At 35.9% G+C, this 19,907-nt stretch overlaps 1 protein-coding gene across 2 annotated transcripts in view; it reads right to left on the bottom strand.

Moving 5' to 3' along the window:
- Window positions 1-5,170: 5,170 nt before the first annotated feature.
- LOC111161373 (MNAT1, CDK activating kinase assembly factor) overlaps window positions 5,171-19,907 on the bottom strand; it is a 209,836-nt gene continuing 195,099 nt past the window's right edge. Inside the window, exon 8 of one of the 2 annotated variants that reach the window (XM_022524991.1) lies at window positions 5,171-5,629. In XM_022524991.1, the coding sequence (XP_022380699.1) occupies window positions 5,509-5,629 (121 nt within the window). In that variant the 3' untranslated portion in view covers window positions 5,171-5,508. The remainder of the gene's footprint in view (window positions 5,630-19,907) is intronic. The other variant, XM_022525000.1, reaches the window with a different exon arrangement.

Here is a 19,907-nt window from a genome sequence, read left to right as displayed (position 1 = left end):
GAATGTGAACTATTTTGATACTGAATTAGGTAACAAAGCATATATACCTGAGCTAAAATACAATACATGTTGACATTACCGATAGAGGTACTCATCATAGATTTCCCTCACAAGCAAGCAACTGTCAGAAAAACTAGAAATTTAATCTGGAAATATCTGAACATAGAATTTCTTCATAAAATAAAAACTGAAAATGAGGGCACAACTTGAAAGTAAGTCTCCAAGTGACACTTTTATAAGCCAAGCTAGGAAAGCCATTTACTGATGGTGAGTTCATTGTATTTTAATGCAGCAGCCAAAGAAATGTATCCAGAGAAAATTTGTTTAGGACTATTGGCCTTTGGGCAAGAACAGTTGCTCAAAGAGTTTAGGACTTTGTGAGCAAAGTCAAGTCAATTAAAGTAAATGAGCTTGACTCTTGCTGAGTTGACAGATGTTACTAATACTGGTCAGGTCTCATTTGAGACATCAGTGCTTAGTCTGAAGTTACTGAAAAATTAGCTTCTATGAATACTCTGCATGGAACAACTAGGGGGAGTATTTTTAAAGAAGGTGAGAAAACAATTCTGTACAACCAAAAGTGGCATCTGCTATGATGTGTTACAACCCAGTGGTTAAAATATGCAAGGTAGAAAAAGACCTAGTTGGAAAAATATATAAAGCTTGTGAAAGTGTAGCATATTTAAAACCTGTGGTTATTCATTCTATTATTCACCAGCAAGTACCCTGCAGAAGACATTTGAACTGTCATGTGTCAATGGTGAATTTCATTTGCTTTCATGGATTCTAACCATGATTGAATTTTGTCAGAAACTGCTCAACTTAAGTTTGATTTTCTTAGCAATTGTGAAGTTTGACGTTTTTTGAGTTCAGGGTCAAGATTGAAATTTTTCTTAAGAGCCTCTGCCTTGGGCTCCGGTCATGATCCCAGCATCCTGGGATCAAGCCCAAAATCCGGCTCTCTGCTCAGCAGGGAGCCTACTTCCCCCTCTCTCTCTGCTTGCCTCTCTGCCTACTTGTGATCTCTATCTGATAAATAAACAAAATTTAAAAAAAAAAAAGAGGAACCACTCTTAAACATTCTAGAACACTGAAAGGCTCCGGAAATTAGCTTTTGCTAATGACATAATAGTATTTCTTAAAGATTTTAACCTATAATTATAAGGCAAACAACTTCACTGTGAAACTGGTCATTTCAACAACTGACATTTGAATCACGGTATCTTGTGTTATAGATTTCTCATGCTATCAAAAGTTAAAGATTTCCCTCAAATTAGCAGTGGATACATTTTCTGTGTTCAGCATTTTCAGGACCTTGGTGAAAATGCAAAGAAAGGAAATTTACATATTTCAAAATCCATTCACCTATAATTGAGCTTCTACCTTAAATTGGAAGTGATTAATGTACTATGTAATGACAATAAAGCAAATATCAAGGGAAGAATCTAACAGGTTTTACAAATGCCTTCCAAGTGATGAATATGCCCAGTTAAAATCTTATGCTTCTGGACTGATGCCAGTATTTGGCAGTATCTATTTGTGTGAAAATACATTTTTAGAGATAAAATGTGTAAAATCTTATTACAGATAACCATTAACAGGTGATCATTTACAACTGATTTTGATGATAGGAAACACCTGGAACCCCAATTAAAGGAACAAGTGTTATTCCCCCACAAAAGGAGTTACAAACAATGTAATTACATATACCCAATTATATTTTGAATTTTGTTCATTAAAGACATTGTACCAATTATTTTATCATAAAGCCTAAAATGTTTCCTGCCTGGTCCTACAAAAAAAGTTTGAGGACCACTCATTAAATCATTCATTATAAACTCAAATGCCTTCAGAAGCGAGGCAAGTAATATAAATTGGTGAAGGCAATAAATGGTAAGAAGTGTAGGAAAGTAATGAATTGGAGCTTTCATCCCTTATCTAAAGGCACTTAAAAATGGTTTTTGAAACTCAACCAAACCTCTCCTCTGCAAGACCTAGGGGGCTAATTCAGCCAGGGATTACCAGTTTGGGACTTCTAATTTTCCTCTCCTCCCTCCCCTCCAAGTGAGGAGTATGTAGGTGAAGGGTCAGAAAGCTTTCGGTGAAGGACCAGATAGTATTTTAGGCTTTCCAAGCCATGAGGTCTTTTTTGCTGCTCAACTCTGTTGCAGTAGCCCCCCAGAAGAGCCATAAACAATACATAAACACTATATGCCAAAACAACTTTAGTTACGGATACTGAAATTTGAAAATCATGCTTTTCACTTGTTAAAAAGTATATGATTTTGGCTTTCTTCAACCTTAAAAAATGTAGACATCAATCTTAGCTCATGAAGCATACAGAAAAAGACAGCAGCTGGATTTGGTCAATGGTCCACAGTTGGCCTGATCTAGGTGAAGAGAATTTTAATTTTCATGTAGGAGTAAGAATTTTTTCCTAGTATTATACAGTGATATGCTAGGTTATAAATATTAAATATGGATACAAATGATGTTTTATTCATACATGGAAAGTGATAAGATTCTTGCCTCTACTTAGTCAAACATCCAGTCTCTCTATTAACATTTTAACTCCTCCCCCTTTTCCTTCAGAGTGGCTAAGTGCATGTATGATTATTTCATTATTTAAATCTAGGCCTACCCTAAAGTTTTTAACATGATACCTGGTAAGTGAACTCTTGATGTCCACTAAAAAATGACAGCTGGAGAGCTCACCGGATACAATTTTTTAAATGTTTTTAGCTTTTTGACAAGTTTCCTGCCACCTTAATTGGATTTTGAAATAATTACCACCAGTTAACAGTCTAAGGATAATTTCTAAGAGAAGCTTAGGTCAAATATTTATTGAATGAAATTAAGGAACACTAATAGTGCATCCCAACTATAATGTAAATGTATTCAATACCATTAATATCTGTTTAAAAGGAAGGTAGTTAGTGGACAAATGAGGTTCTACATAATGAATTTCTCAGAACTTCTCTCAAGGATATAAATAAGGTTATTAAGTTGTTGTCACTTATATGCCATAAAATAACTAGTCACTTGATCTGTAAAACTTCCTGGAAATCTTAGGAAGTTTGATTACTCAGAGTTGGTTCTACAGAGCTGTTGTTTATAAGCTTGCCAGTTTGATACTCATCTCTGAAGCATGGACTCCCACCACTTTGGTTCAAATCCACTCTGCTACTTTTAAGTTCTATTAACCTTCTGGAAGTTAGTTAACCTCCCTATGCCTCAGCTTCTCCATTTGTTAAAATGGGGGAAAAAATACTAGCATTGTAAAGATAAGTAAGAATACACAATACATGAAGCACAGTGCTTGGCGCATACATAATGCTCAGCAGTTGTTAGCTATTACTTCTGGGCTAGTGTTGTACAATGTTAAAAGACTTAATTGATGTATATAATAGACTTGTGCAGCCTTTTGACTCTGAGAGAGGAAAAATCACTGGGGGATAGGGGATAACCTCATCAATTTAGAGTATTTCTGTTATTTAGTGTACTGTCATTGTTACCTTCCACCATTCTCTTTCATCTAATAGGTCAATTAACAACTTCTTTGGCCTATTGAACAAAGTACGGCAATAATAAGAGCAAAATATCTACAAATGTATAAAGGTTTTGGAATTCAATTTATTTGCCAGATCAGATGCAGGCAATTTCCACAATAATGAGGTAGGCTCAAAAACTGTTTTAAAAGCCTTTAAAGTGTTCTATTAATTAGTTCATTCACTTAAATACATTATACAAGGTACTGAGAACAAATAATAGTATTTCTTTTGTAAAGACTGGATACTGTACAGCAAAGTCTTAACTTTAAGTCAATGTTCTCACTTCTTTGAACAAATGTATAGACTATACTTAAAATCCTAATCCTCAGATGGGAATGCTAATAGATATGAAAAATAGGATGCAGCCTGTAAAGTACAGACAGAACTAGACTTAAAAATAAAAAACAAACAGTTTTAATTCTGGCTTTTTACTAACGTGTATATGATCTGAGCCTACTCAATTATTTGATGCCTTGGTTTTCTTAGTTATCAAAGACTGTTCAAGGGTGAGCTGTACTTCCTCCACCCCAACACACACACACTAGAAAACTGACATATAACTTCTGACTCCCACACTCCCAAAATGTAAGTGCTAATAGCCTACTGTTCACCAGAAGCCTTAACACAAACTTAATAGTCAAGTATACATGTTTTGTATGTTATACACTATATACTTACAATAAGCTAGAAAAAAGAAAATGTTAAAATAATAAGGAAAACACATTTTTGGTACCATACCAAAAAAATCCACATACAAGTGAATCCATACAGTTTAAACTTGCATTGTTCAAGGGTCAACCATATTGTAAAGATAAAGATGTACCCCTGTAATTAATACCTGCTTAGGCAAATAAGCTGCAGTTGTTAAATATGGATATTCCACCCTAATGTAACCACAAATTTTATTTCACATAATTTTCCTCCCATAAAATTAACATCTGTCATAAGGGACATTTGATGGGAAATCCCTTAATTTCCTTGAGAAACTATGTCCCATGCCCAGTGGTCTATGTAACAGCCTCATATAAGGTTGAGATGCTACAAATATCCATCCTCTCTACTGCCAACTCTAAGCAAAATCCTGGGTTTACTAAAAGCCCTTGAAGTTTTAACAGAAACTGAATCAGAGTCTGCAATTTACTCAGAGAAGTTTTGTTTAAAATGTATCCATTCCAGTCTCCAAGGTTTCATCATAAAATGAGCTCATATTTGAAGTGAAAGGTGCCATTTAAGTATTAAATTTTATTAACTTACTTCTTTGAATTTGTTATTAAAAGCAGGTTAATACTCTAGTCTGGTTTATCCTAAATGTGGCTCACAGCTGGGAACTATAATACCTTGATGAAGGTTTATCTCACCTTCCATGCTCAAAACAGGCACTGAGTCCTTAATATCAAGAGAGTGGCATTATCATAGGTCAAGTTTTACTTGCCACAACCTGCTGGCAGAAGGAAATATATCCACTTGTCTGGACTAGTATTAAGAATATAGGGGGAAAAAAAGAACATTTTATGAGAGAAAATAACAGACTTGGATATTAACACTAAATGTCGTATTCAAAATGGCATTTTAAAATGTGTTCAAGTAAAACACTGTAATAAGAGAAAAACCACAGAACTTAATATAAAGTCTAGCTTTATTTTTAAAAAGATTTTACAAGTCTGTCAACCTCAAGCATACATAGGTGAATTATTCATATCTTCCATCAGATAAAGTTTACAGCTTCAATCCCTCTCAGAAAAATATAAGTAAAAAATAAATCTTTTTCACATATATTTATCCACCATATTGCTCAACTTAGTTCTGAAATTTTCTCTTATAAATACTTTAACACAGCTGCTAGTGGGAGTACTGCTGCTGGGCAGCTGCACATGGCTATATTTTTACACATCTGCTTTTCTTTTGTAGCTCCCTGGTTCGGCTCCTAGGTCCAAATCTTATAAAGGAGAAATAAAGGTTAACTGGGCTGCCAGAAAAGCCCGCTGAATGCATCCTGTAGTGCTCTGTGACAAGCAAGAGAAGAAGTATAGCCTCCAGCAAGGTCCTGTGGAGAGGCAGCTCTGACATGGTTTAAATACCTAAAACAAAACAAAAAGTGTAACAGTGACACAGAAAGCATATATAAATTGGTAACATTTTTAAAAATAATAATAAAACTGATTCACGTTTTAAAGCAGAATTCTGAGACTGAAATGTTCAGACTTCTTAAATGCATTATTACCTTTTAAAAAGAAACACACTGACTATATATATAGAGTGCCTAAACCAGTTTGTTAAACAAAATTATAAAGCAAATTACATTAAGATCTAAAAACAGCTCTTAAGGAGGTTTTAAAAATAATACTTGCTATTAAAATGTTCACTGTTCCCAATTTTCAGAACTTAGTTTTGTTGGTTGTTGTTTGGATACCTAACTGCTATTGTCCTCCTTGCATACTCTTTTTCTTTCTTTTTTTTTTTTTAAGATTTTATTTATTTACTTGACAGACAGAGATCACAAGAGGCAGGCAGAGAGGCAGGCAAAGAGAGAAAGGAGGAAGCAGGCTTCCTGCTGAGCAGAAAGCCCAATGCAGGGCTTGATCCCAGGACTTTGGCATCATGACCTGGGCCGAAGACAGAAGCTTTAAGCCACCTAGGTGCCCCACCTCATGGCATACTCTTAGTAAATAAATACCCGGTATCATAATACTATTGTATTAATATTTTTACATAAATATTGAATACTTTACATAAATATATTATGAAATAAATACTTCAATGGAGGAGGAGGGAGAAGAGAATATACTAGTTACTTCAAATATACTTCAGCATTACAAAAATGTATTGTCTCCTTCCACACAGGAAGTGAAACCTTAGAAAATTACATGCTCAAGAAATCTCTGACAGCCTGAGTTCAACAGAATGTCCCAAGTAGTAAATACAAAAGTCTTCTGAACTGATCTCAAAAGACAGTGTACCATTTTTCTTCAATCATATATATATTATTTAGCAATTAAAACTTTCTACATTGATAAAGGTAAAGAGGCCTAAAATATGGGACAATCTTAGCCAAAGAAGGTCAACTTGTTAGCATGACTAACAGCACTGTTGGAAAACAAATATTTCCAGCTCTGCTTTAATGCCTAGTTTAAGAAACCACATTGTTTCTTCAGGCCTCAGGAAGTAAAGGAGCTTCATCCGCCTTAGAATTACGGTTATGGCAAATGAATAAATCAGGTACCAGAACATTTTAATAACTTGGAAACTTTTCTACTCATTCATTCAAACTTCCTGTGTGTCAAAGTCTTGATGCATGAGCAACTTCTTATTTCTAACATAATAACAAGTCTGTTTTTCATTTGTATCCATGTTTAATAAGGTTGTGTGATTAAAAAATATATGGCAATGTAAGAGGCCAAATAGAAAAAGTGGTCAAAGTAAGACACAGGATAAGCTCCCAGAATTGGCTATAATTTATTCACACTACCACAAATCAAGGTGTTAACTCAATTCTTTGCTTTTCTGCCAAGGGTGAAAGGGAAAAGTGAAGGAGAAAGGAAATTAATATTTACTGAGCAATGATCTACAAACTTTTTTTTTTTTTTTTTAAAGTAGGCTGCATGCCCAGTGTGGAGCCTACTACAGGGCTCAAACTCACGACCCTGAGATCAAGACCTGAGCTGAGGTCAAGTCAGATGCTTAACTGACTAAGCCACCCTGGTTTCCCCACAAACTTTTTTTTTTTAATTAATTAATTTATTTATTTGACAGAGATCACAAGTAGGCAGAGAGGCAGGCAGAGAGAGAGGAAGGGAAGCAGGCTCCCCGCTGAGCAGAGAGCTCGATGCGGGGCTCCATCCCAGGACCCTGGGATCATGACCTGAGCTGAAGGCAGAGGCTTCAACCCACTGAGCCACCCAGGTGCCCCCCCCACAAACTTTTGATAGTATACTTATAGCAGTAAAAATATTTGAGCGTGCTACTCCAAAATTTGTGTACTTATTTATAAACCATATACCTATTGTATTAACAGTTATATAGTATATAATTATATATAATATAAAGAAGTATATTATAAAATATATTATAAATATTTAAAGGAGGAGATAAAAATATTTCAACAAAAGTTCTAGTATTTTCTCTCTACATCCCATCTTATAAACCTTGGTGGGATGCATCCCAATTTCATTGTCCAACTCTTGATAGAACCGTAGGTCCCACTGGACGTAAACAGGGATTCACCAAATCTACCACAAAGAAAGTATCTGCTTATTACATCCCAGGACACAATAATATGTCCACTATTAAGATATGATGCATGAGAAATGATGTGTTAAATAAGTCATCTCAGAAGTCTAAAAATCAACCTGGAACAGGATAAAATCAATTTCTCTTCACTGAGAACTCAATAACTATCACACAAATAAGTAATATTTAGTAATATTTTTACAGGTATCTTAGAAATGAAACATTCCATTCCTAGTATGAGTTTCCAGGTAAATTTTATCCATACACCAGATACCGCCATATTACCCTTTTTCCTTTCCTCAGACCATCAAAAGCACAACTTAGCTCCAATGGCTGTTCACTCATGGTAAAAATCGGGTACGACAGGAGAATGTCTGTCAACCTTAAGAAGCCAACTATCATAAACAGAATTGTTTTTCATAGCTGTAATACAAACCACTGTGCAACTGGTTGTTTTGATTCATCACATTTTGGTACAACTTGCTTCTGGGAAAGTTGAATCATACCATCTCTGGCTTGGCAATTCAAGCATAAACTTGCAGTGTACATACAGCTTTTTATATGTTATCCTGAGAAACCTGAAACAGCTGCACTGCTGGCAGGAAAACACAGGACCACCAGTAAAATATCCAAAACAGTTGCATCTTTTAATTTATGACTGTGCACTGTTTCCATAAAGAGTATATAAAACAGTTCAACTTTTTATAGGTAAAATGTAATAAACAGCCATACTCATTGATGCCATAAATGTATAAAAAAAGTTTATTTAAAATGATTAATTAGTGTTTGAAAATAGTAATTCTTAAACAGTCATAATCCAGAGCAATGAGCAAATATTTTAAAATTTTAGTTATTAATGCTAAGTTGTAGATTCTTGCTGCCAAAATCAAGTAAAAATTTCTTTGTGTAGCACTGAAAAAAATGCATTTCTCTTCTAGCAATCATTTACATTAAGCATGCCTGTGAGTATATTCTTTAAAGACCTACTTATTTACATTACTGTTTTTGATCTCTAGGGCTGCACAAAACGGTTACTGTTAAATATTTCAATCTATTTTCACCATGGCAACCTACATTAATTCCAATTTAAAAAAATAAAACATAGTTCATTCTCGTTACTCAACTGCTGGCTTTTATTTTCTAGGTATTTTAATGTTCTTAAACCCTTTAATTATTGTGGTACACTGAAGTATTTTAAAGGATCTGACACATTGAAACCACACAATGAGAATTTAGCATTTTTGTCTACTTTCTCCCATTAATCCACATCTGTGTTGTTTTAATTTTTTCATGACCATTACAAGTACATCACTGAATAGGACTCCTGGGGTTTCTGGCAAAGGTCAGTATCATTTCATGTACACCTTTATAGAACAGAATGAGGAAGAAGTCTTAGCCAAATTTACTTCTAAAAGTCAAGCTCAGTTGGACTTTGGAGCCTAGAGGTAATTGCTCTGACTACTTAGCCAATCCCAGGACAGTATTTCTGTTTTCATGGGTTTATTTTAAATACCTGTAAATCTTATAAGCAGAAACGAGGAAAGAAAAAAAAAAAAGGTTTGCTTATTTTGTTATCTATACCTTATTTTTACTGAAAGCAGACTAAACTCAAAGTTTTACAAATCGTACCTTTGATTATTTTCTTAATAAGACTAAAAAAGAGTATGTTTTCAAAAGCATGTCTAAGATAATTCCTCTACAAAGGTATCTTGTGCCCTAGTGTATACTTTGTCTAAAGTTGCCTTCCTTTGCCATTACCCATCCAAATCCCTTTCAAACAGACTTGAGGAGGAAAAGGAGGCAATGGATCCTGAGAGAGGAGTAAGAGAGGATTAAGCATTCAAAAACCACACTTGAAAGTTTGTTCCTGAACTTTGATTTTCTGCACTGTCATTTTCTTCTGTTACATTTAGCAGCTTTTGCTCTCAAAGAAGGTGGTATAATTTACACTTAGCTTCAGAAAGACTTCATTTTCTCAGTTCTTTAACATAAGAGAGTTCCTCTGAGATTACACTTTTACTATTTCCCTTCCTTTAAAAGCCCTATATCGACCATCTGGCTAAAAGTCTTGGACTCAGCTCATTTCAGTGCTATTCAACAATGCTTTGAGTTCTCAGCTAGGGGCAGAGGGCAGGGGCTGTCACTCAAGACCGAGAGGCAGCGCTCTTCCCCTCCAGTCATAACTTCCTCATGAAAACCCTTGAAACACTTTGACTCTAGAGAATCAAAGAATCTTGGAATTCAAATTGAAATGAAAATGTGAAGTTCATATTAGTTTCCTTCACTTCAAATTACCAAGACCAATGGATGGTTTAAAAAAAAAGAGTCCAAAAGTTTTTAACTTCATAGTGTTGCTCTAGAGAGAACTCTACAGAGATTAAGACCTTCTTTTTATAAGTGGGCCCATTTTTAAGCCTGAATTTAAAGCCACCATGCATTAAACAGACCAGTTCCAAGTAGTTCTGCCTCCCAGCCTACAAAATTCAAATCTAAGTGCCATTAAGAGACATGAACCAGCTGATCTCAGATGTCAAGACCAAGAGCTACTGTATTCAGCTAAGGCTATAAAAAAGATTTACATTAACAACGTGAAGTGTATCTCAATAGATTTAAAAACAAACAACAGTATGCTCAATTATCACTAAAAAGCAGAAATATTCTGAAAACAGAGGTTAGTGCTCAGGTGTCCTAACCTAATCATGATGACAGAATAACAGACAAACTGTCTACAGGGGGAAACGGATAATCATATACTCCAATATAAATGTTCAGGAAAGCACTTCAAGTCAGAACTACTGTCCATAATTCAATGGGCAGTTTGGTTATAAAATACCAACCAAGGCTTCATGAACTCAAACCAAAATATCACAAACCACAGTCATGGGATTACTCTTCACTTCATTATCCAACCTGCAAATGAGAACACAACTTGAATAAACTAATTATTAAAGCTATTTCAGATCTATACTAATATACTTGAGAATCCAGTAACCAATTTATTCCAGACATTTAGGCCATCTGAATACCAAAGCTCAGATTTGGAAATTAAAAGCCACATGCAGTGCCCAAGTGTACAGCTGAATACAGATTGCTCAGATAAGCCTTTCTGAATTATAATTGAAGTGTGCAATTTATTGCTACCAAATAACACACTAGGCATTTTGAGGACAGGGTAGCTGTTACCAAAGTTACATAGTGAAAGGAAAAATGATTGAATGCATAAAAGATATAGCTGCTTAAGTGTAACATATTCTATGAACAATATTGTTGATAGTTCTGGATATCTCAAATGACAGACCCCTAAGGACACACTCCATCTGTATAATACAGATAAATACAAGAGTATCTCAGGAATCAGGTGTGATCAGATAAACTTGAATAGAGCCATGAAAACAGATAATGCACAGTAGCAGTAAGTCTTAAATATCTTCTTCAAAGTTAGATGTTTATCTCAGTTATAATATGTTTGACTAATTTCAGTATTGTTCTTATATGCTTAAATGAGATTAAGCAGAAAAATGGTATAAATAATGCTTTTACTTATTGATTCTTAAAACATGCTACTCATTAATTTAATCAAGATAACCAGAGGAGAGAAGGCAAAATTTCATGAAAAATCTAAAAATAAACAAATCATATCAGTCATAAAAACATAAAAACAACAAATCATACATAGATTTTGTATATCCCAGGGAGGGACAAGAGCTATCACTTCTGTGGTAGAAATATAATAGAGATCATAAAAATAAATATCCTAGTTTCTAAGTTCCTAAAAATTCTAGTGCCTCATTCTGGCTTGTCTAATGTAATTTTTTTTTACTATAAATTCCATGTTAGTAACAGCTGCATGTCAGAAGTTTCATCACATCTTTATAAAGACAGGATGGTAATTTTTCCCCAAGGGTGGGCAAGGCAAATATAGAAATTTGTATGTATGCAGTTCATACCTTCTTTAAAAAAAAAAAAATTACTGAGTGTCTCCTACGTGCCAGGTATTGAAGCAACTCTGAGAATAAAACAAAGAGCAAACTCCATGTTCTAATGGACCTTGTAATTCAGCAGAGGAAGAAAGATGTTAAATAACGAATATTATGAATGAGAAAGTCAGGGCTCTATCGGTGTAGATTAAAAGGAAGACAACATGAACAAGTTCAGAAAAGGTCTCCCTAAGGAAATGACAGTCCCAAAGGATGGCTTAGACCCAAAGGATGAGGAAGAGTTACTTAGTAACCCAGTGGAGGGAAGAATGTAGCAGCAAGGAGCTGGAGCACATATTGGAAATATGCAGGAAAGGTGGCTCAGGATGAGGCTAGAGATGTTGGCAGAAAGTATTCAAAAGAAATGTTAAGAATTATGAATTTTATTGAAAGGGCAATGGGAAGCCATTGGAAAGTTACTGTTAGGAACCTGATAATGTAAGCTACTTTGGCTACACAGTGGATGGGAGAAAAGGAGGAGTCGATTATTGAAAGACCCTTTAGAGTTTCTCTATTCTAGGCTTAAGATCATGGTACCTGGATTAGGGTGGCAGCAGAGGAAATAAAGAAAAATACTGCTTCAAGAGACATTTAAAAACCAACTGAATAGGGGCACCTGGGTGGCTCAGTTGGTTAAGCAGCTGCATGGGCCATGATCCCAGGGTCTTGGGATGGAGCCCTGCAGATGGGCTCTCTGCTCAGTGGGGAACCTGCTTCTCCCTCTCCCTCTCCCTGTCACTCCCCTTGCTTGTGCACTCGCTCTCTCTCTCTGTCAAATAAATAAATAAATAATCTTAAAAACAAAAACAAAAACAAACAAACAAAAAATACCCAAACAACTAGTAGGTATGGGGGCAAGAGAAGGGGAGAAGAAAGTGAGGCAAAAGCAACTCCCAGCTATCTAGTCAAATAGAACAGGGAAAATACCTTCACAGAGACAGAAAACTGCAGGAGAAACAAACTGGGGTGGAGAAGAAGAGAACGGAAAGATCATGAGTTTAATTTTGGACTTAAGTCTGAAGTGATTATAGAAGAGAGATACAGAGTGGCAGCTGGGTATATGGGCCAAGTGCTAAGAAGAAAATTATGGGATGAAGTTATTAACTGTTTGGGAGTTATTAGTAGTTAGATGGTATTTGAAACCATCATGTAGATGCTAGTATTTAGGGAGAGAGGACAGAATGAGAAGAGAGAGAAGGGCCTAAGGCAAAGGCCTAGAGAACGAAACATACAGTGATATGACAAAAGAAACCATGGTGGTTAATATTATGTGTAAACATAAAATTATGTTGAGTGAGCCAATGAATGCCCATATTATCTGGTAAATCATTTCTGTGTGAGTCAGTGAGGGTGTTTCTGGAAGAAATTAGCATGGATGAACTGAGGAAAGCAGATGGCCCTCCCCAATGTGAGTGGGTATTATCCAGTCTGTTCAGGACCAGAGAATAACAAAAAAATGGAGAAAGGTTGAATTCAGTTTGCCTGACTAAGGTGGAACATCGATCTTCTCCTGCCCTTTGGTGCTCCAGACTGGCATCTAGACTTGGATTGGCATCTACATCATTCACTCTCAGGCCTTTGCACTACACCACTGGGTTTCCTGGGTCTCCAGCCTGCAGACAGCAGATCATGGGCCTTCTCACCCTCCATAATCACATGAGCCAATACCTAATAATAAATATCTCTATCTATCTATCTATCTATCTACCATCCATCATCCATCTATCTCTCATACTGGTTCTGTTTCTCTAGACAACTGACTAATATAGAAGGCAAGATATTTTGAAGTGAAGGGTATGTGTTCAGGTGTGGTAAATGCAAATACTGCCATTCCCTACCAATACCTCATGCGCTCTCTTCCTATAGACTTGCAAAGGAGGTAGAAGGAAGGTGTAAACTGCTTGGAAAGGAGTAAGAACCTGCTACTTGTACCTGACTCCTTCTTGTAATTTTGAAGAGATAATAATAGCAGACACAGAGATGGGAAACCTATTAGATTTCTCCATCTAGGAAGGCTCCAGAGACTCTCTTCATGGCATTTATAGCAGTAGTGTTTCTTATAGCAAAAGAACAAAAGAAACAATCCAAATGTCCACGGAGAGGAAAACGGGCAAATAAATACTGTACAGCAGTGAAAACAAAGGACATACATCTTCATGCAAGTATCAACACTGTTGACTCTCACATACAACGCTGTGAGATAAGTTACAGAAATAATAAGTTACAGAAAATATGTACTGCATGGTCCATTTACATAAAATTCGGAAATGCAAACTACACATGGAATATATAGATATGACCAAAAAGTGGGGGGAAAAAAAAAAAGCAAGCAAATGATAATCAGCCCATTCAGGGTGACGGAATCCCTGATGTGAGGTGAGGTGGGACCACAATGAAGAGAAGAAAAATGCACACAGAGAAGGCTTCTACAGCATTGGTTATGCTCTATCTCTTAAGTTAATGAGTGGAATTCAAAATACAGGACTTGAAGGAGTAGAGGAGGGAGAAACAATGAGAATGGAACAATTCAGCAATTGTTTTATTATTACTCTTTGTAAAATATGTATATTTTTTTTCTATGTATGAAATATCAAAAAAAAAAGTAGTGCAAAAGAGCATAGTCACAGCTTTAACTGCCATTAATCTAGTAAATAATCTGCATGCAAACACCAAACCATTCTTAGTTGGCCTTGGTTTCATAAAATGTTACTATTTTTATTTCATTTGTAATAATTCATGTTAACTACAATTATTCATCTTAAAATATGTTTAATACTGCAATATGTTGTGGCCACCTGGGTGGCTCAGTCAGTTAAGCATCAGACTTTTATTTCAGCTCAGGTCATGATCCTGAGGGTCATGAGATCAAGCCCCACCAAAGGTATGGAGACTGCTTAAGAGTTTCTCTCTCTCTCCCTGCCACAACCCCCATGGGCACAAGCTCTCTTTAAAACAAAACAAAACAAAACAAAACAAAACAAAACAAAACAAAAAAAACTTAAATATGTTACATTCACATTGTTCTCTGTACTGGTTTACAAGCAAGGTCAATACATTAATTTAAGATGGGAGAAGTTAATAAAATCAGATTTATTTGCAGGGAAATCTTTGAAGAATATACATCTAAATAGCAAGTCTAAGTATTGATCAGTAGTTAAAAAGCTATCTACTAAAGCTGCAAAAATAAAGTGGCAGATGAAATCAGTTAGGTGGTCAAGGAGACCTCACGCAAAGCCCTGATACTCTGAAGTTTTCCCCCATGATAATGCTGCAGATTTCTATTTCTTTACCAAAAGGAAACATACAGTGCTTTCTGTGACTAATATTAAGGTAACAGTCTAGATATATAAACCAAATCCAATTCCTCTCTCTGTCCAATGGTAGTTAAACACCCTCCTAAGTTTGCAGAAGGACTCTCCCTATTGGTGTTTTTTGCTGAGTGCAAACTCTCTAAGTTAAATATAAACAACTTCAGACTTCTCCCCTCTACCATTCCCTTTTCTTCCCTGTACCCCACATAAGTACATAAGGACATGATGGTTTGGTAGAAAGGACAAAGATTTTAGAAACAGATACATTTGGGTTTGAATGTCTCCTTGTACAATTACTAATATTATGATTTGCAAAGTGCTTTAGTTTTTCCATCCTCATTTCCTCATCTGCAAAAGGGAGACAATAATACCTCATAGTAATTTAGAAGAAATGCAGATTAACATTACAAGAAAATGTATGTAATACATCTGGTGAAGAACAGATATTCAATAAACTATATATGCCTGACCACCCTACATACTTTCTTTGATACTATTAATACAAAGTATATACTCTCACAAGGAATAAATTTTCAAAGTGTGTTACCTTCAGCTAACTAATATATACCTCTCCTTTCCCAACTCTGTGACCTTACTGTCCATTCCCACATCTATTTCAACAATAATAGTGTTGCCTTCTTTCTTCCCCATTTTGCTGTAGCCTAAGTATAAAGAATCAAGTGGAGGTTTTGTTTACATTTTTTAAATTAGACAAAAGGTAAAGAGTAGTCCTGCTTGTTAATCTTTTATCACAGAGTAATAGAATAATAATCCAAGGATGCTAATACTTTTATATTTAAAGGCAATGGGAAAAAGTTACATACATACATACATATACATTTATATATACATAGACATATGTACAGATCTGTGTTTCACAAATACTAATTCAGCTTAGTAAGTTTTATTTCAAAAGCTAAATTGCTACATTATTTCCTCTCTCACATCCTGTATTTTGACTCTCACCATTAAGTGACCATTGTTCTGTCCTCATCCTCCTCAAAATCTTCCTCTACCTCTCTAAATTTGGAGATAGCGTCCAGCTGTAAAATGCTCTTAGCCTGTGATTTCTTTTTTTTTTTTTAAGATTTTATTTATTTATTTGACAGACAAAGATCCCAAGTAGGCAGAGGCAGGCAGAGTGAGAGGAGGAAGCAGGCTCCCTGCCAAGCTGAGAGCCCGATGTGGGGCTCAATCCCAGGACCCTGGGACCATGACCTGAGCAGAGGCTTTAACCAATGAGCCACCCAGGCATCCCAGCTTGTGATTTCTATAACAATGCCTATAATTTGGGTCACACTCTTACCACTTTCACACAGGATTTCTCAAATTTCTCTTCTGCCACTTGCTTCCTAATTACTAGTTTTCTTCTTGGCATTTCTCATCTTCTATTCTTGACTATCTCTGAAATTATAGCTTCATTTATTACCTCTGTTCTACTAAACCTGCAAATCTTATCTTTTGGTCTTCTGCCCTTTTTTGTTACAGTCCAGCATTTTTATCTGCTTAGGTGGCCTTTCATACTTGGGTGTCCCACTGGCACCACAAATTTAATATTTTCATAACTGAACTAATCTTCCTTTACAAACCTAGCCCTATGTCTGTGTTTCTTAATTTCTCTTAATAGTTTCAACATACTCCTGGGGTCATCTTGGAATCCTCTTCCCCCTGCACACCAATGAGAAATCTATATACAGTATCTCTCTACAAACATCTATTTATATCTCACGTCATCTTCAAAGCTGCTACTGTTACCTAATTTTAGCTCTTTTTTGCCTCTTCCATGTCCTACAGTTAATACACTCTTAACCGGTCTCCCTATTTCCAGGATGTTCTCTCCATTCCAATCTATTCCTGGTTATCATACTAATCTTCCTAGGGCAAAGCTATGCATCACTCTCATACAAATAAACATTCATTGGCTCTCCGCTGTATGGAGAATAAAGTCCAAGTTCCTTAGCCTACCATTCAAGGCCTAGTGTACATGATTCCAATCCCCACATTTCCAAATGTATCTCCCATTAGTCGTCTCCATGTACCCTGAATGTAAGCCAAACCAACCATGAGGTTTTCAGTTATTCTCTATGAAAGCATCATAACTACTCGTTTCATACCTTTGCTCAAGCTATTTCATTATCTTGGAATGCCCTCACCATTGCCTGTCTTCCAAAGCCATGGTTCAAATGTCAGTGCCTCAATTCTGAACAAAGACATGAAAAGCTTAACTATGTCACAAAGAAATGTTATATATGGAATAACAAAACAAAAACAATAAAATAAGCTTAAAAGCAAGAAAAGAAACTCTCAGGTGCTAGAAATTATACAGGAACTCAAAATCAGAGCATAAGCAGCGCTTGGAAGTTCAGGAAGGTGCTGGGTACCAGTGATTCAATACCCACACAGTGACAGGAGAAAGACCTCAATCCTGTCAGATGTAGGAAGCTAGAACTGGGGTTGGCTCCCTGCATATAATTGGATCTACAAAATGTCATCACATCTATAAAATAACTTGTGGGAATATTCTGCTCACTGGCCTGGGACAGTCACAACAAAGTCTAGGGGCATGGATGGAAAAGAATTAAACATAAAAAAAAAAAAATCACAATACCCAAGTCTGTTCCATTTCCAAGAAATTAAGAATAACAGTATGTCAAGATCCAGTGAAGCTAACAGAAGTTTGGCCAAAGCAAATAATCTCAATCCAAGGTTCACGGGACTACAAAACCTACAAAAAAGAGATGCACAGTTTAAAAAAAAAAAAATGAAATAAGTCTCATTTATAAGAGTTGGAAGACACAATCAATGGCAGGACTCCCACGCCCAGATAAGAGAAACTGAAAGAAACATATTTCATGTTAGAAAAGATGAATAAAGAAATAGATGCCATAAGACAAGAAATCAACAAAATGAAAAGAACAAGCATTTTCTTTGCAATTCTTAGAATAAAAGTCTCAATGGACAGATTAAGCAGTTGGTTATTGATAGATGGAGAAAAAAATTAGTGAGCAGATGACTATGTGAGGAAAACATGAAGAATTTAGAGCTAAAAGAACCAAAAAGGAAAGAACCAAAGGATATTTCAACAAGAAGAAAATTAAACCCCAATGGGAAGAGCAGGATGTAAGGACCAAAGAAGATGAGACAAAAATACCACCACTACCACTACCACTGCCACAAACTGCTAACAATAACAAGGAAAGTAGAAGGGGAAGTCTAAGATTAAGCATTCTAAATCCTTTATTTTGTTCAAGGAAAGGAGAGATTTAACCTTTAGAACTTCTGAAAATAACATTTGTTAATTCTGGGTGACAGAACTATATATTTAATATATATTACATATATAACAATAATATTACTCTCTATACTTCTCTATGTTTGAAATATTTAAGAGTTTTCTTAGATTCTACCTCCTCTGGATTGCCCAAGTGGAATTACTTCTTTGCTCCTCCTAATTTGCATAGCACTTTATCTCTAAGTAAGTACTGTGGCTATTTATAGTTACAAGTTCCCTGTCAGGTAAATTTCTTTTTTTTTTTTTTTTTCCTAAAGATTTTATTTATTTATTTGACAGAGAGAGAGCACAAGTAGGCAGAGTGACAGGCAAAGAGTGAGGGAGAAGCAGGCTCCCCACTAAGCAGGGAGCCCAATGCGGGACTCGATCCCAGGATCCTGGATCATGACCTGAGCTGAAGGCAGAGGCTTAACCATCTGAGCCACCCAGGTGCCCCTGTCAGGTAAGTTTCTTGATAACAAAATAAATATCTACTCACTAAAGAGTCATCACTTTTTTTTTTTTAAGATTTTATTTATTTTTTTGTCAGAATGAGAGAGAGCACACAAGCAGGCAGAGTAGCAGGCAGAGGCAGAGAGAGAAGCAGGCTCCCTGCCGAGCAAGGAGCCTGATGCAGGACTCAATCCCAGGACCCTAGGATCACGACCTAAGCCGAAGGCAGTGACTTAATTGACTGAGCCACCCAGGTGTCCCGAGTCATCACTTTTTAAAAACTCATCCAAACCTGTAAGCAAAGAGTATATAGTTTTTTTAATTAAATAAAAATTCTGGTTTTTCTAGTCAAGATACAGACCTAAAGAATGGCCATGATAACAAAAGGCAATTAAAAATACAGAGGATATGAAAAGAGTTATCACCACATATTATGAAGCTGCAGAGGAAAGACAGCATAGGATTGAACAGAAGACAGACTGCACATCAGTCCCTAAGGAAGATAAGGTTTCCTGGAAATCAGAAGATGCCTATAATAACAGAGAGATGGGATATAATGTATAGTGTAAAATGACTTTATTTAAAATATAAATGAGGGGCACCTGGGTGGCTCAGTGGTTTAAGGCCTCTGCCTTCGGCTCAGATCATGATGCCAGAGTCCTGGGATCGAGCCCCACATCCGGCTCTCTGCTGGGCAGGGAGCCTGCTTCCCTTCCTCTCTCTCTGTCTCCCTCTCTGCCTACTAAAAAAAAAAAAGGAAAAAAAAAATAAATGAGCATTTTCTGAAATAGGTATATTTGAAAATTGTTTGAGATTAACATCCTCTATCTCATAACCTAAACTTTCAGTGTTAACCACTTTTTTACTTAAAGCTACATAATAAAATGGAATACAGCTATGACTGCAAAGAAAAACAAGAAATTCAAACAGAACTAAACACACCCAAAGCAAGATCTTTTGTAAGATATTTATTTTTCCATTCAAAGCACTTTCTCAAAAGCTCTATTTCATACACTGGAATCTGAATCATGTCAATAACTTAGATAAATCTCTAAAGCAAACAATAACAAGCAAAGACAAAGTCAAGTGGATAAAATAACTGATGTTTTCTCTTAAT

The sequence above is a fragment of the Enhydra lutris genome, unplaced genomic scaffold, assembly GCF_002288905.1.
Source record: "Enhydra lutris kenyoni isolate GAN:26980312 unplaced genomic scaffold, ASM228890v2 scaffoldscaffold4, whole genome shotgun sequence".
NCBI classification, from domain to species: Eukaryota; Metazoa; Chordata; class Mammalia; order Carnivora; family Mustelidae; genus Enhydra; species Enhydra lutris.
Note: the sequence above shows the minus strand (reverse complement) of the source record. Positions and strands in the feature narration are given on the sequence as shown.